The 26,400-nt window shown below is 49.7% G+C and overlaps 10 protein-coding genes across 10 annotated transcripts; 7 read left to right on the forward strand and 3 right to left on the reverse strand.

Annotated features, from left to right (window-relative positions):
- Positions 1–336: 336 nt before the first annotated feature.
- Positions 337–1,943, forward strand: PC9H_000108 (uncharacterized protein; the record flags this gene model as incomplete). Its single annotated transcript, XM_036769771.1, has 5 exons — positions 337–444; positions 507–1,557; positions 1,607–1,764; positions 1,816–1,872; positions 1,920–1,943. The coding sequence occupies 5 exons, from the start codon at positions 337–339 to the stop codon at positions 1,941–1,943; spliced, it is 1,398 nt and encodes a 465-aa protein (XP_036635616.1).
- Positions 1,944–2,094: 151 nt separating this feature from the next.
- Positions 2,095–2,565, forward strand: PC9H_000109 (uncharacterized protein; the record flags this gene model as incomplete). The annotated part of the gene is made up of 1 exon (XM_036769772.1): positions 2,095–2,565. The coding sequence occupies one exon, from the start codon at positions 2,095–2,097 to the stop codon at positions 2,563–2,565; it is 471 nt and encodes a 156-aa protein (XP_036635617.1).
- A 411-nt stretch (positions 2,566–2,976) lies between these two features.
- Positions 2,977–4,286, forward strand: PC9H_000110 (uncharacterized protein; the record flags this gene model as incomplete). Its single annotated transcript, XM_036769773.1, has 2 exons — positions 2,977–3,784; positions 3,844–4,286. 2 exons carry the CDS (start codon positions 2,977–2,979, stop codon positions 4,284–4,286), a joined length of 1,251 nt encoding a protein of 416 aa, XP_036635618.1.
- Positions 4,287–6,138: 1,852 nt separating this feature from the next.
- Positions 6,139–8,635, reverse strand: ACS1 (acetyl-CoA synthetase; the record flags this gene model as incomplete). Its single annotated transcript, XM_036769774.1, has 10 exons — positions 6,139–6,400; positions 6,457–6,604; positions 6,661–6,742; positions 6,798–6,908; positions 6,970–7,093; positions 7,149–7,448; positions 7,505–7,656; positions 7,709–8,215; positions 8,275–8,424; positions 8,483–8,635. The coding sequence occupies 10 exons, from the start codon at positions 8,633–8,635 to the stop codon at positions 6,139–6,141; spliced, it is 1,989 nt and encodes a 662-aa protein (XP_036635619.1).
- A 3,221-nt stretch (positions 8,636–11,856) lies between these two features.
- Positions 11,857–12,421, forward strand: PC9H_000112 (uncharacterized protein; the record flags this gene model as incomplete). The annotated part of the gene is made up of 4 exons (XM_036769775.1): positions 11,857–11,917; positions 11,965–12,107; positions 12,152–12,271; positions 12,320–12,421. The coding sequence occupies 4 exons, from the start codon at positions 11,857–11,859 to the stop codon at positions 12,419–12,421; spliced, it is 426 nt and encodes a 141-aa protein (XP_036635620.1).
- A 211-nt stretch (positions 12,422–12,632) lies between these two features.
- On the forward strand, positions 12,633–13,444 carry PC9H_000113 (uncharacterized protein; the record flags this gene model as incomplete). The annotated part of the gene is made up of 5 exons (XM_036769776.1): positions 12,633–12,662; positions 12,716–12,839; positions 12,891–12,994; positions 13,044–13,108; positions 13,162–13,444. 5 exons carry the CDS (start codon positions 12,633–12,635, stop codon positions 13,442–13,444), a joined length of 606 nt encoding a protein of 201 aa, XP_036635621.1.
- Positions 13,445–13,725: 281 nt separating this feature from the next.
- On the forward strand, positions 13,726–15,343 carry PC9H_000114 (uncharacterized protein; the record flags this gene model as incomplete). The annotated part of the gene is made up of 11 exons (XM_036769777.1): positions 13,726–13,792; positions 13,848–13,990; positions 14,045–14,164; positions 14,218–14,260; positions 14,314–14,425; positions 14,474–14,553; positions 14,602–14,617; positions 14,671–14,732; positions 14,780–14,883; positions 14,934–14,998; positions 15,061–15,343. The coding sequence occupies 11 exons, from the start codon at positions 13,726–13,728 to the stop codon at positions 15,341–15,343; spliced, it is 1,095 nt and encodes a 364-aa protein (XP_036635622.1).
- A 5,382-nt stretch (positions 15,344–20,725) lies between these two features.
- On the forward strand, positions 20,726–21,873 carry PC9H_000115 (uncharacterized protein; the record flags this gene model as incomplete). The annotated part of the gene is made up of 8 exons (XM_036769778.1): positions 20,726–20,765; positions 20,822–20,933; positions 20,995–21,074; positions 21,121–21,136; positions 21,191–21,252; positions 21,313–21,416; positions 21,467–21,531; positions 21,591–21,873. The coding sequence occupies 8 exons, from the start codon at positions 20,726–20,728 to the stop codon at positions 21,871–21,873; spliced, it is 762 nt and encodes a 253-aa protein (XP_036635623.1).
- Positions 21,874–22,418: 545 nt separating this feature from the next.
- PC9H_000116 (uncharacterized protein) lies at positions 22,419–23,365 on the reverse strand (the record flags this gene model as incomplete). The annotated part of the gene is made up of 2 exons (XM_036769779.1): positions 22,419–23,261; positions 23,312–23,365. 2 exons carry the CDS (start codon positions 23,363–23,365, stop codon positions 22,419–22,421), a joined length of 897 nt encoding a protein of 298 aa, XP_036635624.1.
- Positions 23,366–24,652: 1,287 nt separating this feature from the next.
- PC9H_000117 (uncharacterized protein) lies at positions 24,653–25,805 on the reverse strand (the record flags this gene model as incomplete). Its single annotated transcript, XM_036769780.1, has 2 exons — positions 24,653–25,573; positions 25,632–25,805. 2 exons carry the CDS (start codon positions 25,803–25,805, stop codon positions 24,653–24,655), a joined length of 1,095 nt encoding a protein of 364 aa, XP_036635625.1.
- Between the last annotated feature and the right edge of the window lie 595 nt (positions 25,806–26,400).

Here is a 26,400-nt window from a genome sequence, read left to right on the forward strand (position 1 = left end):
GGACGAGAAAGGCGATAAACTCGCGATCACGTGTGCTCTGTTCGCTGACCCTGTAGCTCGACAAGCTACAATATTGCTTAAAGTGTGACCACCACCTACCAGGTTTCCGCAAGCCACAAATCCACATCTTGTGGCCATAATTACGTGTATATAAAGTATTCCCTCTGTCTTTCAATGAATCATCACTCGCTCACACCGTGTCGCTTCAGGTGTAAGGCACTCCCCACGCAAGCGGTAGACCTCATACGCGCTGAATGGAAGAGAGAAGCGATGTGTGGGGAAATTTCAGGACGCTGGGTCGGCCCATGCAAGGTCGCCGATTTCTTTGAACTCACGATGCCCATCGAATTGAAGAAGGGGAGTGAAGAGAAACTACCAAAGATCAACAAAAGGTTCTTTGCTGGAAAGAAACCGGCCAACGAAAGGGCTATTACCAAGACATTTGTAGGTCAATGTCTATAATAAATCCGTTCAATGACGCTGATACATAAACTCTATTACTCTAGATAGAGTTCGTTGGCACAGATAATTTCCCTGAAATACAAATAGTCGATACTTCAGCCCACCCGGATCCAAACTCCAAAAGTGGCGCGAAGCTTCGACCCGACCTATCTGTCCGTGATAAACAGGACGTCATCGACCCCAACTCACCTACGCAACTCGACAATCCCCTCTGCGGCGGGGAGGTTAAGGACACTCTCGTGGAGATGTTCAGCGACGTGGGTCCCCTTTTCGAGCTCGAAACGTTTACAGCACAGCAAGCTCGCGGCCAGTTAGCAACTTACGCAGTGGAATTTTGCGCTCGTCAACACCGAACCCACTTATTCTTCCTCTACATATACTATCCCTGTGCCCGATTGATCCGCTTCGATAGAGCGGGAGCCCTCGTTTCGGCACGGTTTAATTTCACCCACGATTGCACTCCTCTTATTCGGTTCTTTTCGAGGTTCTCGAAGATGACCTCAGTTCAAAGGGGGTATGACCCTACCGTCCAAACCGCAGACGAACTTGAGACGAAACTCGGTCTCGAACGTCTTAAGGAATGGGCGCCAGATCCAAAGTACGAACGCCCCGTGTTCAAGATGGAGGTTTACGAAGATCAAAAGCAAGCTGGCGGCGACAATGGCGCCAAGAAGCCGAACCCCCGCAAGTTTCTCGTTTGGGGAGCCCTCGCCGATCCGGAATCACCACTCGGCCGAGCGACGCGCGGATATCCAGCACTGGAAGTTACCGACGGATTGGAGAAGGCGAAGGACGCTCCGATCATGTTCCTAAAGGAGCAATGGCGTTCGAAAGCTATAGAACGAGGTGAAATGGCCATACTTCGGGAGCTCAACAAACATGGAATCAAACACGTCCCGACAATCGTCTGCGGAGGCGATCTTCCGGGCCAAGTCACACAAACGGACGTCTTTGCCAATGAGATCGGTAGAACAGGAGGCAAGCCTATTGATCAACGGGCCCACGTTCGCTTCGTAGTACAGGAAGTGGGTCGGCCGCTCGAGTGCTTCTCTTCATCAAATGAGATGTTCCAAGCCATCCATGATGCATTCCAAGGTATATCCCAGGTGCTCATTCTACTTTCCGTTTGCTGATTTATTCTTAGGTCACAAGCAGGCGTTCGAAGTGTGTGGAATACTGCATCGCGACGTCAGCGGTGGAAATATCTTGATCCTCCCCAAAGGAGGAGGCCTGCTTAACGACTGGGATATGGCTGTGAAGGTCGAGGAAGTTGAGCGTGGCCCTAGAGCCTATGAACGGACGGTGGGTCTTGCGTTGCCACCTGAATCAACGCTTTTACTTACAATGTTGCAGGGTACTTGGGCTTTCATGTCCATTGATCTCCTTGATGGCGCAAGGCGTGCCCACAAAGTCAGCGATGATCTAGAATCTTTCTTCTGGGTGGTACTATACTATAGCCTCCTCTACCTCCCCCACAATAAGACCAGTCAGCTTGGTCTCATCATCCCAGCCATTTTCGATCAATATTCCTACTACGAGGAGGCTAAAGGCGGAACAGGGAAATCCGTTGCGGTGACAGAAGGAAATTACATCGGTGGTCGCCACTCGCCACGCTTGGAATTCGATGCATGCATGCCATTGACCAAATTCGTGGCCTCAATCCTCCACAAGCTGAATCATTGGAGGTCACAAGCTCGTCTAGCCCTCCATGCTGCCAATGCAGATATCATCCTCGACGAGAATTTGCCTAACCCCCCTTCTTTCGAGGAACATAAACACAAGGATATGGAGTACATTTGGGATACTACGCTTCGTTCATGCTGGCCGACGAACGACGCTGCCAAATTACAGCTCGTGAAGAAACCCCAGAGAGCCACCGGACAAGCTCCTGTGGAAGGTACTGGAGGCTGTGGGTCGAAGAAGAGGAAAAGTATTGACGAGAGCGACCTCGAAAGCAATGACGAGGATCCCAAACCGAAGAAGGTGAAGAGCATCACCTCGGAAGCACTTTCACACGGGCCCAAAGAACGCAAGTCGTCGAAGAAGATGCCATCCGTCGCAACGAGGAGGAGCACACGGTTACACATGGGCAGCACTAACTGATGCCCTAATGCGTCCGTTAGATGATCACGTCCTGTAACATATGTTTACTGCATCACTCTTGTATTATTATCGCACAATGGATTCACAACTCATCATTGAATAGATGCTACACTCTGCAATACTGGCCTGCCCTTCGCTTGATTTACGTGACAACTGGCGGCCCGCCAAACAGCGGATAATCTGTAGGCTGAAGGTGTCCGACTCCGTTGGGAGAGACTACCACTCATAATGCTAAAAGCTGAGATCTTGGGGACGCATGCACATGAACGATGCCGCTAAGGCAGCCGCAGTGGAGAAGATACATCATTCCCATTAGGCCAAATAAGATAGTACGTAAGGGGAAGAAGCTGTGAAGGGTCCCCACCTTGCTCCTGACATATAAATCCTCCAACAAAGCTCATCCACCAGAACATGACTTTCCTCCCTCAAGAACTGATCGACATTGTCATCGATCACGCTCATGACCAGCCAGAAACGCTCAGAGCATGTTCCCTCGTCTCATCAACCTTGCGCCCGGCTGCCCAATTCCACCTCCATCAGCGAGTAACTTTGCAACCTAAGGCATCGACGACCCACATACGCGCTCCGAACCTGCAACTCGGTTTCGACGATCGCATCTCCACCCTTCTTAGCACCTCTTCGCACCTTCTACCATATACGCGCTCGCTGATCATTCGCGAGGGTGCCGCCCCGTGGCTTTTGCGCGAATCGCTGGGCCTGCTCACCCTACTCGAAAGGCTGGTTTCATCCGCTACCTTGGTGGAAGTACAACTCCATAACGTTGAATGGCAGTATATCACTTCTCCACTACAACACGCCCTGTTACGCGTTCTATCCCTGCGATCAGTTCAAGACGTGTCCCTTGTCGAATGCTACATCCCAACACATGTACCGTGGACGAAGTTCGTGGGACCCGAGACGAAGAAATTGGTGTTGGACAGAGTGAAAGTTCACGGAGATGGGGTGGACCCAAATTCGGGCAGCAGTGGGGCCGTGGCCGATGTTGATAGGAAAGTGGATACACTCTCCATCCTGGCGTTCGGGCAACCTACGACTCGCCTCGTGGCGTGGATCATGCATCCCCGGGAAGCGAAACATACCCAGCGCTTGAAGTCACTCAAGCTGTATTGCGACAGAATATCCGTGGATCCTCTCAACAAACTCGTGAAAGCATGCACCTCCCTTGAATACCTACGCTTCGAGCCCTTTCTCTTTAGGTGTGAGTAGTCCTTTTGCCGCGGTAGACGTGTTCTATATCTAACCTCTTTCTCCTCCCAGGGGATCACCGAGATGCCTTCCCGTTCCCAATCACCACACATAACCACTCTCTACAAACCCTTCAAGTCTCAGGGCTCTACACGGATCAAATAAGATGGCTCACGAGCCTCGTCAGCGATTTGTCAACCTCCGCGAACCACACCCTTTCCCTGGGAACCGTATACATCGATATGACGGCGCAAATACCTGTCCTTCTTTCCAAGGACGATTATCTCCACGCAAGAATCCGTGAAATTGACGAAGCGGCAACGAGTAGAGAAGCACCCGGACAACTCGACCTCGTGCGGCTACGCCTAGCACTCCCAGGCATTACGCCGGACGAAGTGGAGAAGATGACCACAAGGATGAAAGGATTCGAAAAGACCTTGAGTGTCGTGAAGGTGGATATTGCCGATCACGGTCGTGCTTGCAAAGGAATTCCCGAGACTCCTGCCTCTGCCTGATTTGATCGAGAGTTGTTTCAATGTATCTGCTCGCGAAACATACGTGGACGACCTAGAGGTGTCAACCGCGACAGAGCGGAACTGATTTTTCTGTGGTAACAGAGACGGAGCCCTCCCCCAGCGCTGAATGTCTAAACGTCGAGAAAATCCTAGAAGCAACCCTAGTGGACTCTTGAGTTTTAACTAGCAAGCTGTGAGTACGACTCAAGAGAAACTGAGTGGGCTTGATGAACCTTCCTACAAGCCATGACAAAGGAAGAATAAGCCGCTTAAATGGTAATAAGGACTCACTCGCACCGACCATTAGTGGAACTCGTTTTTCATCGCACCAGTTCAAGTGATTTTTAACCTCCGCCGCCCACAACCTAAATGACCGCCAGGCAGTCACGTTCAACTCGGTTGACTTTCTCAGACTTGGATATTCCACGACAAATCACCCACAGTACATTCGGGTTCAACAGTGACCCTTTGAGCTGTAGACCGGGGTGTTTAGTCGACCGAAGCGCAATCTACTGCCGAACTACCCTGGGCCAGTCTTAGGCCAAATCTATTCCCTGGAAGGCAAACAACGACGATTCTCAGCGATGATCTTCCCTCTGGTGCAAGACTTTCTAACATGTCGTTTTGGCAACGTACTTCGGGTCGGCGCTCTTCTGCACAGTCTTAATTACAGCAAGTAAGATCAACCTATCTCAGTGGTGTTTGATTCCTAAATACACTGTGTGGGGTACCGACTGAACGTCCCGAAAAACAAAACGTGGCCTGGCAAGTTGCTGCTTTACCGCCAAACACATCGCAGGAGCCAGCTGGCAGTGTCCCCACCTCCATTGAGTCGTCCGCTCAGACCCAGCACTCTGGCATTATCGAGGCAGCTATTACTACTACCATTTCGACGATCGGAAGTACATCCTCTACCTTAACTTCTGCTCTCAGTCCCTCCGTTTCTTCGGCTTCAAAAACTTCTTCCTTTCTACCAACTTCGCCCCCAGCATCTGTTTTCACAACGACTGGTCCTGGAGTCACCGATGCACCTTCTACAACTTTCGAGCCATCACCATCGAATCCTGTATCAACTTCCCAGGCGGATGTGGATTCCGGCGCGAATACGGCTGGATTTGACGTCAACGCAGGCCCCGATGCTTCCTTTGACCTCTTTAAAGCCGACATAAACCCTATTTAGCAAACAGTACAATCTTTTCAAGCTGATTGACGCATTATTATGGGGGTTGACGTGTCTGAGTGGTTCTGGCCTGCCTAGAAATGTTTCGGTGAGCAGGCAAACGCTCGGAGGGGTTTCGTACGAAAGCAAATTTTTTTGGACGACGAGCAGACTTGGTATGCTCCCTACCTGGCATTAAGCCCCAGACACTAGCGGACCAAGTTATTGGTGCTAATGCGTATGTGCCTTACCATATGGACGTTTTCCCACTCATGTCAACTTTCTCAGAATCAACGCCGTCTGAGGGGCGATATGGTAGCCATGCCTTCTAACTGCATATTATCTTTCTATTCCGATACATTTTTGTTTGCATGATTTCTCTATGAGGTGTTGGTTTTCTTTGCGAAGGCGGAGCTAACCAATTCAGTGTGTGCTGACCAGTAAGTTAAAGACAGCATCAATGAAATCGCGGCAAAGAGTAAAGATTTCATTGATCGTGCTGTTACCTACGCCTGGAGCCTACTTTCAGAAGAGGCCCAGCGAGGGAGCAGAAGGAAGTATTTATGATTCATAAATATATTGTGACAAGACATAACCATAACATACAGCGTACACCATTTTCTACCGTACAAGAGTAAAAGGGAAGAGTCCATGCTGACCGATGGGTTACAAAGACAACTTTTCGGGACAGATTTAGGCACTCTCGGCGACCTTCTTCTTGATGACGTCGACAACGCCCGGCTCGGCGACGGTGCTGAGATCGCCCAGTTGATCGCCTTCGCCAGCGACGATCTTGCGCATGATACGGCGCATGATCTTTCCGGAGCGAGTCTTGGGCAAGTCGCTGACAATGTAGATCTTCTTGGGTGCAGCGAAGGGACCAATGGTTTTGCGAACTTGGAGAACGAGCTCCTTCACCAACGCATTCTCATCATTGGGATCGTAAGAGAATTCGCTATTGAAGTAAGATTGTGAGAAAACAAAACAGACATCGGGGATGAGGAGACTTACGGCTTCAGAGTGACGAAGGCGTAGACTGCTTGGCCCGTTAAATCGTCTGGGGTGCCAATGACGGCAGTCTCGGCAACTCCCTTATGGAGGATGAGGGCGGACTCAATCTCGGCGGTTGAGAGACGATGGCCAGAAACATTAATGACATCTATATTAGCAGGATCAGACCAAAATTCGATACTAGACAGAATGGAGTGATCGTACCGTCAATACGCCCCTTGATCCAGATATAGCCATGTTCGTCACGCGCTGCTCCGTCACCAGTGTAGAAGTATCCGGGATATGGCTATAGTCAGGCAAGCGTCAGGGAAGTAGAGTAGAAGACAAAGCGGTTAACGAACCTTCATGTAAGTATCGAGATACCTGTTATGGTCTTCGTAGATCGTGCGAGCGATTGATGGCCACGGGTTCTTCAGCGCGAGCACGCCCTCCACGTTGTTGCCTTCGAGTTCCTGTAACGCGATCGTGGCATGGGTAAGCTTCCCAACCTTCGAAGCAGGGTGTGGTTCTTACCTTCCCAGAAACCGGATCCAAGATCGCAGTTTCAATACCAAAGAAAGGCACGGTGGCGGCGCCCGGCTTAGTTTCGATCGCACCAGGGAAGGGAGTGACGACAATAGATCCCGTTTCCGTTTGCCTTCAAGGAAGTGAGTATGACATAGTCACTCCAAAATGCCGAGTGAAGTACTCACCAGAATGTGTCCACGATGGCGCACTCCATTTTTCCTACGTGCTCGTTATACCAATTCCATGCCTCTGGATTGATTGGTTCTCCGACACTACCCAGCACACGGAGACTGCTAAGATCGTGCTTCTCGACGTGGTGAGAGCCGAGACGACGAAGTAAACGGATAGCCGTGGGCGCAGAGTAGAATTGTGTAAGTTTGTGCTTCTCGACGGTTTCCCAATAGCGTGATGGCGAAGGGTAGACTGGGGTAGATTCGAAGACCATGGTGGAGACACCGTTGGCTAAGGGACCATAGACGATGTAACTATGATTGGGTTAGAATTCGCCTTGAAACGCGATGGTTGCATGCTAAGAACGTACGTGTGCCCTGTGATCCAGCCGATATCAGCCATGCACGCGAACTTGTCATCTGGGTGAACGTCGAAGACGTATTTGACAGTGAGGGCGGCGCAGAGGAGGTATCCTCCGGTAGTATGCACCACACCCTTGGGCTTTCCAGTGGATCCAGAAGTCTGAAGTAACCATGATTCAGCGGGGGATATGCAGAGAGAGGTCGCCACTCACGTAGAGAATGAAGAGAGGGTCTTCCGAGGCCATGATCTCAGGAGGGCAGTAGTTAGGGACCTTGAGCGTCTCCTCATGCCACCATTTGTCGCGGCCAGGGGTGAAAGGAACCTCGTTACCAGTACGCCGGAGGACGAGGACATGCTCAACAAGTGGGCACTCCTTGAGAGCTGCGTCAACGATTGCCTTGGTCGCGACGGTCTTGCCTCCCCGACGACCCTCGTCGGCGGTGATAAGAACGCGGGACTTGCAGTCTTGGGCACGGTCACGGAGAGACTCGGCGGAAAATCCAGCGAAGACAACCGAGTGAACAGCACCAATACGGGCACAGGCAAGGAAAGCGGCGACGGCGTGCCAAGTCATGGGGAGGTAAACAGATACGGTGTCGCCCTTCTTGACTCCCATAGACTTCAAGACATTGGCGACGCTGCACACTTCACGTAGGAGCTCAGAGTAGGTAACTTCGCGACCCTCACCAGGCTCATCAGCCTCGTAGATGATGGCGGTCTATGAGAGCAAGACATTGTTAACGATCAGTTCCGTAAACCAGGCCTAGGTGTACGTGCCTTGTTAGGGTGCTTGAAGGCCCATCGATCAACGCAATTGTAAGAGGCATTCAACCCCCCCTCAGGGAACCAGGTGATATCGCCCGTCTCGAAGCCTCCGGATCTGACAGTGCGGAATGGACGATCCCAATGAAGGGTATCTCTGGCGGTCTGTAGACTTCATCAACGACTGTTCGGGACCCTCTCACGAACAACCTATAGCGCTCACCTTCGCCCACCACTCATCGGATTCATGGCCAACAGTCTCTTCGTGAGCCTGCTTGTACGCATGGAAATGAGGGCCGACATGAGGCTTCTTGCGGCCCTTGAGGATCCTAGATGCAACAGGGTGGATTGGGATAGCTTCGGGGGCTTCAGCCATAATTTCGTGGAGTGTGGGTGGAAGGGGAATGGGGGTTGAAGATGATATTGATGCAGTGATTGGGTGCTTTAAAGCTTCTGGCTGGGTTCAGTCGTAACTGATTGCTTCGGGGATACACTCCTGATTTGACAATAATCGTGTGACCGGACCCTGGAAGTTGTGGGGTAAGATTTAGCCCCTGACGCCGTTCATCGGCTGTGGATGGGGAAAGGAGACTCCGTTTGATTTTGCCTAGACAATCTGGAGAGCTCTGGTCCCACTGTTGTTGATTGCTGTGATGGCACAGATGCAACTCAGTTTTCCAGAATTCATTTGCTTTCGTCTAGGGGGTTTGCATACCTTATCGTCAACGATTTTTCCTCTGCGGAGCAAAGGCGGCTACGCTAGCAAATCGGTTGAAAAGTTACTCGCGTAGATTCGCTTCAGAGCAGAAAGCTTAGCGGATGGTATATCATTAAGCCCATCGAGATGAATATCTGAAAACGTTCATCGTCAAGGCTCGGAGGCCCTTCGATAACCCAGCAGCGGTCCCGCCCCTCCGACTGAGACAGGTACAGGAGGAGTTCAGGATATTCCGGAAGGAGCGGGACACCAGGGCATCCCGATCCATCCTCTGGATGCCGAGAGCGACTCCCATGCATGTCATATGGAAAGATGACCCGTATCTACGACCGCAGCTCTGCCAAGAGATAGTCACTAAACGGAGATCAAGGCATGTCTCTGAGAAAGCCAACCAGACTTGAATTAAAGCCACCATACTTCCCGAGGCACTGCTCCCCAAATGCGAAGGGGAACACGCTGATTGGAGAGTGAACGGAACCATAATAACGGAAGCCATGTTATTTGCTGTCGAAGAATTGATCGTGTTCGACTCCCGATCGCGTCTGCCGCTCGCTGCCAATGTCTACAGAGTTACCCCGGGGACGGCATGCCCGTCATTGATCCATAGTCGGCCATTCGGTGCGCACGTAAGGTATTTCTGGCGGCGAACGTGGAACTCCTTTTACAAATCAGACATTTCTCGTGGATAGATTACAAAAGTAGATTGATGTCGGGAAGCAGTTTAGTTCCCCAGCCATCTTGACAATCAGACGCAATCGATACTCGTTGGCTTAGCTGCTGGTAAAACACCCGTAAAATCGGCGGATGCGGAGCCCCACAGCTATGGGGAGCTGTGGGGATCCATGAGCGCTGCCCCGGACTCGTCTGGATTGTGGCGTTCGGAGGCCAGACAGTTTGGAGGGGGAAATGGGTTGCCCCTGAACCGTGGGAGTTCTGCGGTACTTCGGCGTCGACGCGTCAACACGACTTGAAAACAACTTGAGCTATTCACTTCTTCCACCATTTCGTTCGAATCTGATTTCAATCTAGTCCACCCAATTTGAGCGCGCAGACACGCGAACTTTTCTATAAGTGATTTACTTTGAACTGGCAATGTTGGAAATACCCAGACGGATCCAGCGGCGGGGCTGCTGTCAAACAAACGAGTGGCTTGGTGTTTTTGAATCTCCTCAATACACTTGGTGAGACCCATAATTCCTGCATATGAGCGCTCATGATACACGTACTGACTGTAGACCAGAAAACTCCGAGACACACCACTGGTTACGAGTCATTCTCAATATTGTTGAAGGGGCTCTACGCGTTGAACTCCGAATGCCACGAGGGGACGAGGAAGTCAAGCGGTGTTGATCATTCTAGTGATCGGTTGATTTGTCTACTGGGATAATCAACCTATAGCCTTGGGGATTACGGTGACATAAAAAAAAGGAAACCCCTCTACTGTTTAACATTGCCTAGATCTGCGTAGGCCGACGTCGCTCAGGAGCATCGCAGTGGGTGAAATGTCGTGACCTCAAATCAGTACCGCTGACAAAGTCGTACATAGCTTGACCATAGGTGCTCGGAGCCGACCGACGGATATTTAAATTATCCTCAAAATATCCTTTCTGCACTGCGTAAGATCCGGTTTCTCTTGCGGACTGGTGCATATGATGTAGTCACTGATGGCCGCTTAGTACTCGGAACCAAATGCAGCAAAACTCCGAGCAGCCTCTAAAGTTCGAACGATGGACCCAGGACGCCGAGGGCGAAAGATCAGATCAAGCGGTGTCAAAAATCGCGCGATCTTAATGTTGAAAGGCATCAGGATGAAAGCACTGACGACTTGAAGACCATCCAAATATGTGGTGTGCACGGCCTTCTTTGTTATCGGATCACTTAAAGGAACAAGTAGTGTCCTACCGTACCGTATACCGCCTGGTACGATACTAATTCAGCGTTTCCGCTAACGAACGATACTGGTGAATCAATAACTTGGTGAGTTTCAACCAAGGTGGATCCAGGAACAGACACTCATTGCTGCGCCCCGCTATGACTACAATACTTTAGCGTAAGAATGTGAAAGCCGTATAGAATTCAAAGTTGCAGACCTCTCTTGGCGGGTTCAGGACCTTGGAGCGTTAAGCCACTAGTTCTTACTTCCACGTTGGTTACCTCTCCATGGGTGCGAGAAGCGAATCCGTCTGCTAATCGTTCCGAGAGCAACCACGCTTTCCTCCGGTGTTCTGCTTCCGCCTATATTGCGATACCATCCGACGGCGCCAAGATCGGCACCCTGGATCATTCTTCAAGCTAGTGCTCATGGTTTTGCTATCCTCGTGTACGCGGGAACGAAGCCTTACCAATTATCGAAGACGTATATGTGACGGGTACCTCGAGTTCGGACACATTACCTGCCGAGGCCGTGGCTTCTGCTCGCTTGAGCCATTGCGTCCTCAATTTCGATCCGCCACCTTCTCGTACTCGTGGCTTTATGCCGACATTTTGCCCACCACTTACCATCGTACTCGCTTAGTGCGACGTCGTCAGTAGTGTCAGAACGGGTACTGTTGCCGTTCAAACCCGAGTGCAGATAAGGTGAGAGGGATTCAGCACTTTGCCCACCATGGTGAGAATAGCTTGTATCGTTAAGGGTGTGAAGGTCAAGAAGTTGGGAGTCGCGAGAACACTTGACTTGCACTTGACTCCACTTGCTTCGACTTCAATTCTACTTGACTGCACTCGTTGATCACGAGACCGCCTCCATGTGCACTAGTTGCCGAGAACCACAGCACTAACTACTTTCTACGCTTCCCACGTCGATATCGATAGCATGGACTCCAGTGGCCTCGCTATAAATGTAACATCTTCATTCTGAAGCAGGTATTCCCTCTCTTGCTATGCTCGTCGTCGAAAAGCCCCTCCCTCATTATGTTCCACCGCCGCCTTCCAAGGAAAACTGTATGTAGCGACATTCGAAACGGGACGCAATCCTCACCCGTTTGTAGTGGAATACGCCGATCTCGCGATAATTGATCTGTCCAAAGCGACCACTCCAGAGGGGCGCGCTGAACTGTCCCGTCAGGTATGCGAAGCATTGACAGAAGTCGGCTTCTTCTATATCATCAATCATGGATACACGAGCGCAAAAGTACGAGCTTATCAGTTATCGAGGCTGAGCTAATCTTAACATAGACCTCCAGGATCTTCGACATAGCGAACGCCACTTTCGATTCGGTCTCTGACGAAGAAAAACAAGAATATACACAGAAGGAGGTAGGGGTTTATACTGGTTACAAGCCGATGAATGATTGGGTGCGTGAGACAGTGTATTTTCTCCTTGATGAACTCATGATATCCCAGCATATCGCTTCAGGCGTTCGTGACGCCATTGAACATTATAACAGTAGCTACCCCATCCCCACCCTTCCTCGTGCCAACGCTCACACGACCGGTATCATATAGTCAATCGACATGTCGTCACCCAATCACACCCCCAAGCTCTCAGACCCTTTATCCCCGAAATTGCAGCCTTCGCGAACCACAACCACTCAAATGTACTGTATCCCATACTCAGGCACGCAGACTCAGCATTGCATTGCTTTCTGATCTTGACTAAGATACAGATTAATGGCCATAGGCCTCGAGTTACCCGAGGATACCCTAACAAAATTACATGAGTTTCAAGCCGCAGGAGAATCCTCTGGTAAGCTTTCATATCCCCTTTTCGGAATTCGACATTCAACCTTTCCTAGTTAGGTTCATGAAATAGTATGTTCCATGTCCAGACTCCAGGGACTTGATATCGACGGTCTCTACAGTCATCCCCGTGAGGCGACCGAAGAAGAATTAACGAAAAGTGTATGGCTCAAGGGCCATGCAGGTATGTTCCCGAACGTAATCAATTTCTGACTATATTATGATATCGACGCAGATATTGGGTCTATCACTATTCTCTACAGCCAGCCAATCGGAGGACTGCAAATACTTTCTCGCGACAACCAATGGAGATGGATCAAACATATCGACAATGCTCTGGTAAGCTTTAAGCTTGCCGCCTTGCTTCCAAAGTTAATATCCGCTTTAGGTAGTCAACGCTGGCGATGCCATCGAATTCTTGTCTGGGGGGTATTATAAGGCGACGAGGCACAGGTATGCTCAATTCCTCTGCCGAACGCTTACAAAACTTATAGTTGATCGTGTAGGGTAATACAGCCCCCAGCAGACCAACGAAGCATCCCACGCCTGGGGGTCTTCTATTTCTCAATGGCGAACGACGATGCGAAATTGAACCCCTTGCTTGAAAGCCCCGTGCTCCAAAGGATCGGAACCACAAAATACTTCGAAGAGGGCGAGGCACCAACCATGGAACAATGGCGACGAAATAGAACGGCACTGTACGGCAAGAGCCAGCTGAAGCCGAGTGAGAAAGAAGTTGGGGTTGAAGAGGAAGTAATTCACGGAACGGTAGTGAAGCACTACAACTGAAGCAATCCTGTATTGTACTGAATTCAGCGATTCCGTTCACGGACTCTCTTTTGCGCGCCGTCTGATCAGAATCCAAGTCTGTAGGTCTGGTGTCGTTCTGGCTGGTGATCATCCGTAGTACGTCTTCTATACTTGCTATCACGGCATGGTTCTAATCATGACATCAAAGGTGGGCGTGACCAGTGTTAGTCCAATTGCTCTCACCCAACTCACTTCGCGAAGCGCTCACAACTGGCACATAAATACCATCCTTCAATGCTCCATACTTTCCTCACCCAACCATGTTGCCCGCCCAGATTTCGCCCCCGTTGAAAGCGTACATCCCCCCTCCCCCAACAGCAGAGGATCGTACGTACCTTGTGTTAAAGATCCCTAGCCACCGCTCATCTCCTCATGGCGGCAGTGGACTTCGCTGACTTGGCAGTGATTGATCTCTCGAAGGCTTCCACATTAGAGGGACAAGCAGAACTCGTTCAGCAGACACGCAAGGCGTTGTCAGAGGTTGGCTTCTTCTATGTCGTCAACCACGGATATAGTCCCTCTCAGGTAGGAAAACGTCGGCGTGTTTCTTCCATTGCTTGAAGCCATTACTCTTGACAGACGGCTCGCATCTTCGATATCGCGAACTTAGCATTTGATCAAGTTTCCGACGAAGAGAAAAAGGAGTATGCCCGGAAAGACCAGGCAGTGTATCAAGGATACAAACTCAGGAAAGAATGGGTAGGCATCGTTGTGTCCCCAAGACAAGCGGTTAATCACGCAGCGCATCGTAGGTGATTGATGCTGGTGTGCGAGACGAGATAGAGCACTACTCCAGTATGTCCATTCTTCCGTTATTATGCATTTGGCCGTTACTCATCGCCCGCCAGTCCACCGTAACGTCGTAGCCCAGGAACATCCAGCAGTCCTGCGACCCTTCATTCCTGAACTGGCTGCGTTTACAAGGCAAAATCATTACCAAGTACTCCACCCTATCTTACGGTCAGTTGCGACTGGCTCGTACTATTTTGTCTACTGAATACAATTCAGGCTGCTTGCAAAAGGCCTGGAGCTGCCTGAAGATACATTTACCAAAATGCATGGGTTCGATGCACCTGGCTATTCGTCGAGTAAGACTTTCGCCTGAAATATCTTCGTGACACTGAAACGCAAGACAGTGAGGTTCCAGAAATAGTGGGCATTAGTATATGATCTTCGTGCGGCGAGACGATTCTCATCTATTCCAGTCATCCCAGGGCAGACGCCGATGAGGTGCTCGCTAAAAATGTCTGGCTCAAAGGTCACACAGGTGAGTAATCAATTAGCAGAACGAATATCCAATGATAGTCGATGTAGACATTGGAACCGTGACAATCCTTTACAGTCAACCTATCGGGGGTCTGCAAATCCTATCTCCGGACAACAAGTGGAGGTGGATCAAACATGTCGACAACGCTCTTGTAAGCAATCTATCTCGTAGTTTGTGTCCGACGACTAGAAGGTTTCATAGGTAGTGAACGTTGGAAACGGGATTGAATTCCTATCTGGAGGCTACTACCGTGCGACTAAGCATAGGTAAAGCATCGCTCATTTGCTATACTTGGCACTCGCAGATGTTGAATACTACTCGCCAACAGGGTCGTACAACCCCCCGCTGACCAACAAAACATTCCGCGTCTTGGTGTCTTCTATTTTTCCATGGCGAACGACGACGTCAAACTATCGCCCCTGGTCCAGAGCCCGCTGTTACAAAGAGAAGGGATCAAAAAGTATTTTACAGACGGAGAGGCTCCTACAATGGAGGAGTGGCGAAGAGAAAGGACGTCTCGGTATGGAACGAGCCAACTCAAGCCCAGCGTCACAGAGGAAGGCGTCGAAGAGGAAATTATCCACGGAACTGTTATTAAGCATTTTAACTAACATGGTTAGCAATCTCTAAATACTCTTTCGGCAGAGTTCCTATCTTGCTGCCTGCGGTAGTGTTGCGGGACAAACCTGTGGTTTTTCACTGGCACACTTTTTCACCGGTTAATAATGGTTAAGCACCCGGTAAGTAACGTCGACCAAGAGCAAGACTAGGGGGTGCAGTAAGTCACCCATCACGTGTGTACATTTTATAGGGGGACCGCGTCAGAGGCGCGTTGCACCGCACCAGGTAGACGGCGGGCAAGAGCCGAAGTCGAAAAGGGATTCGGACACAGTAATATACACAGCGGACCTTTCCAGAGGTGTATTGATATATTGTAGGCACGCCATGTCCATGTATTAGTCATTTTTCATTGAATTCTTTCTACCTCTTCCATGGTTCGCTTCACTATTCCAATTGACATAGAGTCTCAACTTCTTCCTCACATGGATATCATGATACATGATCTATTACTATTCCTTACTCCTCCGATCAACGAGCTCTTACAGCCGTCTCCAGAAGGGTTTCACAAGGAACCAAGTCTCATCAGCATATAAGCATTTTGCGCAGTCAACCCCTTCCTTTCCGGGATACAACAACAGCGTGGAGAAGAATGGCAGAAGACCTAGGCGCAGAGTATCAGTCGTTCACATATCCGGTGGTTCAAAATGCGGGAGGTACGACCTTGATCAGGCTGCCCTTATGGATAACAGAATTTTGGCGACGGATGCATGATGTTGTGGACGCACAAAAGGAATGGAGAGAAGGGGTGCAATGGCTTGACGAGAAAGCTAGTGAAGGCGGCAGCAATGAAGGTGTTTTCCTAACGGCCACCAGTGTTGTACGGTCCTTGCAGTGGTCAATAGCAAGTCCTGGCAGCACCAACCTCCGTGACAGGTTATCCATTTACCTAGGTCCCCATTGGCTATCTGACACACACATTGAACAACTCGGTAACATTCTTACATCGCGAATCGACCGTACCGACGTCCTTATCCTCGACCCATTGCTATTTCTAAAGCTTGAAAGCTTATACCGCTTTGGGAAAGACTCCTATTCAACCACGAAGGATGCAGGTTATATACGCTCTCTTGGTGATGGCCTTTGTGCTTCGCCGACAGCATGGGTTGGGGGAGTCGTCAATACAACAATAGGTCCAGACGGTGCTACAACATTACCAGGGCCATACGAGTCAGGAAACCATTGGGCAGCTTTTGCATATAGCCGCGCCACCAGCACATTGGCATATGGAGATTCTCTCCATGGGACGTTTCCTACCGAGCTTCGAGATATACTCCAGTGGTGGATAAACCAGCATCTAGGAGACCATGATATTAGTGTTGCAGAAATGGCTTGTACGGAACAACAGGATGCATACTCCTGTGGCATTCTTGCTTTCAATGCGCTCTGCCATCATTTACTCCCACAGTTGTACACTCTCGTCAATGAGGCAAAGATCAATGAGGCGAGGGTGGAATTATTCTTGAAGGTAATAACCAACCTTCAGAGCGATGACTGGGCAATGGTGAGTAGTGATCTCCGACGTTGTTGCATGAACTAACACTGTCACAGGACTCTCCACTGGTGGACGCCGAGTCAGGTGTGATTGTCGAGGAGATAGCTATCAGTTCGAAGCCATCGAAACCCCATAACAAGCGAAAGCGAAGTAGCAAGCAAGCTAAACTTGTTAACGAAAGTCAGCCAGTGATTCAGTGCCAAATTCCGAAGGCAAAACAGGTACTTGCCGAAGCTGAGGAGGATGCGGATGAAAATGAAGACGATGAGGGACATGTTGATCCAAGTGATCTGCAAGATGCACCACCTACCAAGAAGCAGCGGAAGCTAGGAGGGCGTCCACCGAATCGCATATTGGATCAGCTTGTTGTCAAATGCTACAAAGTAGTGAATCCGACGGTCAATTATTGGCGCTGCATCGGCTCCTGCGGGTGGATCCTATCCCGTCGATCCTTAATCCGGATTACACGTCACTGCAAAGACTGCAACAAGGTGGACCATACCTTGCGAGGCCTAGCATCGGCAGAAGCGTTGAAGTCTTCTGCTTCAAAACGACTCGATAACCTGCATGCAACCAGTATTGCGGACCATCCCGAGGGCTTCTCACATATATCTACAGCCGTCAATTGCCCTGTTCCAGCACTAAACATTGTTGAGAAGATTGCTATTAGTGGTCGTAGAAAGGAACGCCACCTCGAGATGGACCGCGCTACAGTTATCCTCTTCTGCATTGCTGGTCTACCGACATATCTCATCAGCCGCCCCGAGTTCACAAACTTGATGCGAGTCGCGGATCCATACTATAATCTCCCAACTCGAGACACTCTGGAGTACAAGTTGATACCAAGTGAGCAAGCATACGTGAAGAACAAGCAGATGGAATACCTCAAGCAACAAGACGACTTAACAATGTCTTACGATGGTGGGACCAGCCGAGGGAAAGAGGCATTTTGGACCGTCCATGTCTCGACAAAGGCGGACGAAGTCTTCCTAGTTGATGGACAAGAAGCGACATCTGAGTCGCATACAGCAGAATGGATCAAGGCGTTGGCAGTAAAGGTGAGTCACTTGGCATGTTATGTAAGCACCACAAATCGATTACTTCCCCGTTCGTAGTCAATTCAGGAGATTGGTGCCTCTCGCTTCTGTGCTATTGTGTCTGATAGTACCGGAAATACAAGAGCAGCAAGACGTCTGATCGTCCAAGAGTTCCCAACCATAATCAAGCTTGCTGACTGCTGTCACCACCTTAATCTACTAGCAAAAGACCTCGCGAAGATCGCATACTTCCAAGAAGTTCGACACTTTCATTTTTATATGATCGCTATCTTTTGACTAATTACTCGGGTGCTAGACTATCACAATTATCCGGAATACCATCACATTTTTCAACCATTCCCATGGTGCCATTGCGGAACTTCGTTGTGCTCGCCAACGCCTCAGTATCGGAAGAGGAATCGAAACCATAGGGAAGACTCGGTTCGGCACTTTGTTTCTATCTGCCATTTCAGTACAACGGAATGCGCCAGCAATTGCTGAAGTAGGATTGAAAATGCAGGGTAATGAATTTGAGGTACGCTATCAGCACCCTTATTGGTATATTTTTTAGTATGAGCTCATGTTACTTGAACACGTTAGAGACTACGCGATTACTATCAACCAACTGTTGAATCACCATCAATGGACACATTCAAGTATCAATACAACCTCGGGGCCTTCATCAAGCTGGGCCTCCCCACAACCAAAGCAATTGCCTGTCTTGAAGGCGAAGAAGTCAATGCTGCAGATGTATTTCTCCTTTTCCACGCCGTAATTCACGAAACAATGCAAGGGATGGAGAAAATCAGGTTGCCCGAGGAGGTTCGGAGTGAAGTCACCGGGGTTCTCAACTCACGCTATCGGCAGCTGTTTGAAAACGGCCAAAGTGCCAGTGATGTATACTTGGCTGCGACGTTTCTAAACCCAAGTATGTGTATTTCCTCGTTCGATAGGCCTGCAGCACGCACTCATCACCGAGACTATAGATCTTCTTCGATCCGACTTATTCAATGCTCAAGCGGATCGCAAGGCTAACACACGCAAAACCCCACTAACTGGGATACACAATCCCCAAGTGTTTGAAGACGTCGCAAAATATCTTCTCCACCTCGGCGAACAAGAAATACTTCACGGCCACAAACTGGCGTTTACAAAATGGAAAGGCCGCGCTCAACCATTCATGGAACGGCTACTTAGTGAGCTAATGGCCTATGCTCGTAACCAATACCCGTTCAATGCGGTCTTCAAAGATGATGCACCACGTTCATGTCTAAAATGGTGGGAATCCTTAGTTGGGAACGGTGACGCAGAGATTCTGCTGGTACGTTCACGCCCCATCTGTTATATTAACATATTCTAACAGTGATTACGATTCAAAGCACCTTTCAGTGAAAATCTACGCCATTCGTGTTAACTCAATGGCTGAGGAAAGGACAGTCTCGAAAATGACGTGGATTACTCCTCCTCTCCGAAGCCGCCTCTCAGTTGGATCGATGGTTGCTATGACTCAAGTAGGTCAATATTATCAAGCAAAGAAACATAAGGTGTGTTCTCTGATGCCATAACCTTTCTGATGCGTGCAACGGCTGAAATGATGGGTCGCCGATCCCCAGGTTCCACGTCGATCCCAGAATCGTTTCCCAGTGGATCGTATCGGTTTCTGCGCCGTTAAACGAGAGCTATTTCTGACATCTGATGATGTTCCTTCCTCTCTCCACGACACCGAAGAAGACGACACCTGGCTGGATGAGCCTTCTGGAGTCCTTGCGCCGGAAACAATCTTGGTTACTGCCCATGGGGCCGTTAATATGTCCTCCCTTTTGCTTACTCAAATGCTTGCTAATGAACCGCCAACGAACATTGTAGAGGTGAATACAGACGATGTGGCTTCTGGGAGCGGCGCTGCAGAAGAATCTGATGATAATGACTTTACAAGCAGTGGTTGGATCTAATTGGTGATACCTTCGGTATATACTATGTGTGTTCATGACTGGACTGTCCTTAATACTATACAGCGCGCAACAACAATGGCGTCGAAGGCAAATCGAAGTTGTCGAGCTCGGACAAGCTTCGCCGAAAATTCAGGCTGTAGTTGGGCCACGTGATACAGGCACCTGGGTTTTTCACCAGTAACTTACAAGTTACTAACTACGCTCTGCCACAAGGTAAGGTACGAAACCGGTATCAAACCTCTGAGATAGGTTTCCCCCGCAACACTAGCCTGCGGTACAATCACGCGGACTCGTGATCGTGTGATGGCTTGACTCATCAGGGACAGTGTCACGGAGTTTATACTGCCACGCCTGCATACTTCCCTCCTCAATCCCCCCACACTCGCTCTCACCACTCAGTGCTGCCCATAGTGCCTTCCAATTCCATCTCTCCGGGTGCCGAAATAAGGATCACGTAAGATCTGTCTCGTTTCATTTTCTTTCTTTATTCGCCATGCCTACGAAAGTTCAACAGCCATTGAAAATTTGGCGCAGTGGACTTCGCTGACCTCGCAGTGATTGATCTCTCGAAGGCATCTACACCTGAGGGGCGATCCGAGCTTGCTCTCCAGATACACAAGGCCCTCAAGGATGTTGGCTTTTTTTATGCCATCAACCACGGATATACGTCAGCTCAGGTGAGGAGCATGCCCTCGCCTTATTACTATTCGAGTGACATCTCCGTAAGACAGCGCGTGTTTTTGATATAGCGAGCGCGACGTTTGACCTAGTTTCAGACGAAGAGAAGAGAGACTACACTGGCAAAGACACTTCGGTGTATAGAGGATACAAACCGAGAAAAGCATGGGTAAGGAGTGTCAGAACTTCCCGTGTAAAAGAGATCTGATGATGATGTACCCTGGTGTCTGCGACGAGATCGAGAATTATGCTGGTAAGTCCCTCGATGTTGAAAACATGAGGAATGTTTTCCCATTAACCATTCTACAGTACATCGCAATGTTACAGCTCAAGACCATCCCGCGATCCTGAGGCCGTTTCTGCCTGAGCTCGCTGCATTTACAAGGCACAACCACGACAATGTGCTGCAATCTGTACTTCGGTGGGCTACAACCTGGACTATGATCTTCCATGATGGTCCCAAAACACTGAATATATCTCAGGCTGCTTTCCTTGAGCTTGGAGCTACCTGAAGATACACTGACCAAACTGCACGATTTCGAAGCAGCTGGTCAGTCAGCAAGTGAGTCTAAGTACTATTGCCCAGTCGTGTATTGACTTCGAAGCAGTTAGCTTCATTAAATAGTTCGTCGTTTTGTCTTCTTTATTCGCCAAAGCACTTGAGCTCCACATCTTTAGTCACCCTAGGGGAGAGTGCGACGCCCCAGAGGGCAATAATGTCTGGCTCAAGGGACACACAGGTGAGTGCAGATAGCTCAGACGATACCCACTTTGTCCTGAATGCTGGACGTCGGACCAAGACATCGGAACTGTGACAATTCTCTATAGCCAGCCTATCGGAGGGCTTCAGATCTTGTCCAAAGATAACAAGTGGCGATGGATCAAACACATAGACAATGCGCTCGTAAGCAGGTTCGCTTACTATTTAATTACTTGAATTTACGCTTCTTGTAGGTCATCAATGTCGGTGACGGAATTGAGTATCTCTCGGGTGGGTACTATCCTGCGACTAGACATAGGTACGTCGTTCCAATCCGCGTTTTCTGATGCTTACCTTCGTTCCACTGGCACTTCAAAGGGTAATTCAACCCCCAGTTGATCAACGAAATATCCCACGCCTTGGGGTATTCTATTTCGCTATGGCAAACGACAGCGTTAGGCTATCGCCTCTAGACCATAGCCCTCTATTACAAAAGAAAGGCATCAAAAAGTATTTTGAAGCGAACATGGTTCCCACAATGGAGGAATGGCGAAGAGAAAGGACCTCTCGGTACGGAAGGAGCGAACTCAAGCCCAGTGCCACCGAGGAGAGAGTTGAAGAGGAAAGGATTCGTGGAACTGTTATTAAGCATTTCAACTAAACTGTGCAGGAGTTTGGATCCATTCCGAATAATGTTAACTTACACCATATTCCAGAGATTTGCTGCGTCATGTCGCGACGCAGCACGGCTTGTATCTGTATGAGTCCCCATCTACATAGCAACTGCACCTGGTGCATCTACGTGCCCTGTCGCAGCCCTGTTTATTCCCCCCAACCCCCTAATTCCCCTCTATTCCTAGACTAATCCGTTGGCTTTCCTTCAGGGGGTTCCCTATCCAGGTTCCCCTGTCGGTTGGCTTGCTTCGTGTTTCTGCATCTTCTCCACTGCTTTAGCGGCGCTGTCATGTTCACAAGAGCTCAGCTTCCATGCATTGGAAGTCTCTCCCAATGGAGTCGGACACCTTGCGGATTTTCCGCTGCTCGTGCTCTAGCGGGCCGCCAGTGATCAGGTAAGTTGTGGGGAAGGGTAGGCTGGTGTAATGTTTGTGATGAGTCGTGAATAAAATCCATTGTATGATGAAAATTACAGTATTGATGCAGTAGAAATATATTGCAGGACATGGTCGTCCAAGTTCAACGGACACATCAATTTGTACTGCGCTTGTGTAAGCGTGTGCTCCTCCTCGTCGCGGATGGCATCTTCTTTGACTTGCGTTCTGTGGGCCCGTCTGCAATTGTTTCCAAAGTGATGGTCTTCACCTTCTTCAGTTTGGGCTCCTCGTCATCGCTTTGGAGATCGTTTTCGGGGATACTTTTCCTCTTCTTCGAGCCCCCGCCCCCAGTCGGTTTGGGTTCCCCGTCATCGCCCTCGAGATCGTATTCGGGGACACTCTGCTTCAAGCCCTCACCTCCAGCAACTTCTGCCGGTGCGTGCCCCTCGGTTCCCTTCACGATCTGGTATTTTGCTGCGTCCTCCATCGGCCAGGATGTTGAACGAAGTGCAGCATTCCAGATGTGCTCAATGTCCTTGTGATTGTGCTCTTTGGGGGAAGCTGGAAGTTGGGGTAAGGCCTCGTCGGGTGGATCGGTATCTGATGGATCGCCGTCTTCATCAGGAACGCTAGCGCTCGCGAGGCTGGCGTATGCTCTCCGAAGTTTTAGTTTACGGAGGAAAGTCGTGACAAATCGAGACAACGGCTTGCAGTTCTCGAATTCCAGGCGGGATCCGGATGAGGTACTATCACCAATGTAATCACCTTCCATCACCGTAAGCTTGCCATTTCCACCTTTCGTCTCTCCGAGCCCGAAGAAGGTATACTGTTCGAAAATAGCGGGTACTACGTCGTCCAGCTTACCAACCTTGTTATGAGGTAGGTAAAGGAGGCTGTAATAGAGCACTACCCAGAAGAAGGATTCAAGGTCGTCGCTGACCTTGTGAGGGCGCCTTTCACCTCTCAGCAGGTCGATAGACATAAATGCCCAAGTACCCTGAAGGCGCGTTAGTAGAAAATTCATTCGGGTGGCGACATCGGACTTACTGTCCGTTCGTGGGCTCTAGGGCCACGCTCTACCTCCTCGACATTCACTGCCATATCCCAGTCGTTCAAAATGCCTCCATCCTTGACAAGCAAGATGTTTCCTCCGCTCACGTCACGGTGCAATAATTTACACTTATCATAAGCTTGCTTGTGGCCTGATAGTGTAAGTTATTGTAGGGTTGGCACCCTGTTCGAGCCCGGATATATGATCTTTCGTACGTATATTATCGTTTCAATTACTTCTTGTTTCGGTCCGTCATCAGCTGCGGCTGCATTCTATGTTAGGTACTAGATTACTTACTTACACATGCGCATTCTGCATGTCTAGTTACATGTAGTACAAGTATATATAGTACCTACATATCTACCTACAATAAGAAGAAGAAGTTTCCCCTTTCCTCCGTTGCGTTGCGTTTGAGTCGAGTCCAGCAGTCGCACGCGGCGCTGCTTGGTTGCGTTCCGTTCTCCGTTCCGTTCGTCACGTGGCGTTCGGTTTTGTTCCTTCTCACTTCGCTTTTGGTGGGAACACCACCCATTCCCAGTCCTCGCATTCACACAAGCGAATACGACTTCGCACCTACATTATTCTAACGACAAAGACAATTGAGTGATCGGGACATACCTTCAAACACGTCGTGCACAGCTTAAGCATCTCTCTTGAAGAAGAGAAACACTCGATTGGCCGACCAACCTCCACTGTGACGAACCGCACATGTATACGTGTGTCGATGTCCTTGCCCCCTTTTGTTCGGATCTGTAAGGGGACACTCCTATTTTCTCTCCTTTCCTTCATTCCATGGACTCTTACCTACATTCCCTTCATTCCCCTTCGTTCCTTTTCGCTCCCTTTCCTTTCCACTTCCTTTCCACCCACTCCTTTCGCATCCGAGCCGCGTCCGGTGACTCCGGAGTCTTCCCGCACTTCGGACACTTCGGACTCGCTCGGACACTTCGGACTCGCTCGGACTCATCTATACTCTTCGGGGCTCGTCCGGGTTACCTCTATCCTTTTCCCCCGCTTCATTACTCTTCGCCCTTACTTCCCCAAGTCGCTGGCACGACTCCTGTGCATTTACCCTCCACTTCATTATCACATGTTTCCTTGTACCTTGTGATATTTGTTCGGACTTGTGGCTGGTGTACTGTACAGTTATCCTGCATTCCTCTCACGCTACTACAGTATATACTTCGCTTCCTAGCATGGAGAATCCTTATCCTGTTCTCTTTGGATTCTCCCTCTGCTAGGTGAGCAGCCCTCTCATGTATTGTAGTTAGCCTTATTCATTATCTTTGGATTCTCCCTCTGCTAGGCCTGCGCTGTCGGCCATCTTGAGGTTGCCCTTACAGGATCTCAGCAGCGTACGTAGCCGTCTGTGTGACTTGACCAGGGAGGTCGCCTCCGCATTCCAGTGTGGGGACGTGTTTAACCCCCTTAGCCTTGAGTTCCCGAAGGGTGACGATTTCCGGACGCAGCGCAATGGAACGCCATTGCTCCTTCAGGAACATAATTGGAGCCTCCTTAGCCTGGTCCAATCCGTGAGTTACTTCGAGCGCTGGATAGCCACACGTCGCTCGCCCGAGTGGTGATCCTGGATCCGCGAGGGCTCCCCAAACGAGAAACGTGCGGGGGTTGGGTTTCTTGGTGTCATCACCGGGAAGTCCCTTTGGGTCGTCGTAAACCTCCATTTTGAATACGGGACGTTCGTACTTTGGGTCTGGTGCCCATTCCTTGAGGCGTTCGCGAGCAAGTTTCGTCTCAAGCTCATCTGCGACGCGTACGGTAGGGTCACACCCCCTTTGTGCTGGGGTCATGTTCGATAACCTCGAAAAGAACCGAATAAGAGGAGTGCAATCGTTGGTGAACTTGAATCGTTCCGAAACGAGGGCTCCTGCTCTATCGAAACGGATCAATCGGGCATAGGGATAGTAGAGATAGACGAAGAATAAATGGGTTCTGTGTTGACGAGAGCAAAATCCCACTGCGTGGGTGGCTAGCTGGTCGCGAGCTTGCTGCGCTGTATCGGTCTCAAGTTCGAAAAGGGGACCCCTGTCACTGAGAATCTCTATCATAGTATCCTCGACCTCGAAGCCACATGAGGCTTCGCCGAGTTGCGTCGGTGAGTTGGGGTCGATGACAGTGGATTTATCGCGTAAAGATAGGCCCGGACGAAGCTTTGCGCCACGTTTAGAATTCGGATCTGAGTAGTTTGAAGTATCAACCAGTTGTATTCCAGTGAAATTACCCGTGTCAAAGAACTCTATCTAGATTGGAGGAGTTGATGTATCAGCGACGTTTAATGGATTGAGACATTCAACCTACCGTTTTCTTGGCCATGGCCTTTTGGTTGCCTGGTTTTTGTCCAGCAAAAAACCTCTTGTCGATCTTCGGTAGTTTTTCTATACTCCCCTTCCTCAATTTTATGGGCATTGTGAGTTTGAAGAAATCCGCGACTTTGCATGGGCTGACCCAGCGTCCTGACATTTCCCGAGACATGGCTGCGACTTCCAGAGTCAACATCATGGAGCGAGTGATTGGAAGACGGAATACATACCTGATGTACTTGTGAAGAAGAAATGGTTTGCGCGAACCTAGTAGGTAGTGGATCGCCACTGGTGGCATGGTCGCAATTAAACATCGTGGTTGGGGAACGATGTATGGCACACGTGATCGCGACTAGCTTTATTAGGACCCCCGAAAATCGTTGTAAAATGTTAGATCCACGAGCCCAGCCAAAAGTCCACCCCTCGATTTCCTTATATGGTAATGGGCCCGCCAATCGAGGGGTGGATTCGTGATCCAACATTTACAGGGATTATCCGGGGTCCTGCTTTATTGCCTTTCTTCGAGGGTCGCCATCAGGACCGCAAGCGTTGGAGCGTGCGCGTAGCGCTTGGACTTTGGATGGGCAGGGTTTGCGTAGATGTGGCATCGTTGCAAAGGGAATGCAGTGATTGGTCTTCAAGACCCAAATTATGAAGACACGCGTGCGCGTTTCCTCGTGTTTGTAAATGATGAGACAGTATGAGAGCCAACGAAAATAGTAGATAGGGTATAATATCAGAGGTGTATATATACATATACTAGAAGT

The sequence above is a fragment of the Pleurotus ostreatus genome (genome assembly GCF_014466165.1).
Source record: "Pleurotus ostreatus strain PC9 chromosome Unknown scaffold_1, whole genome shotgun sequence".
Classification (NCBI taxonomy): Eukaryota; Fungi; Basidiomycota; class Agaricomycetes; order Agaricales; family Pleurotaceae; genus Pleurotus; species Pleurotus ostreatus.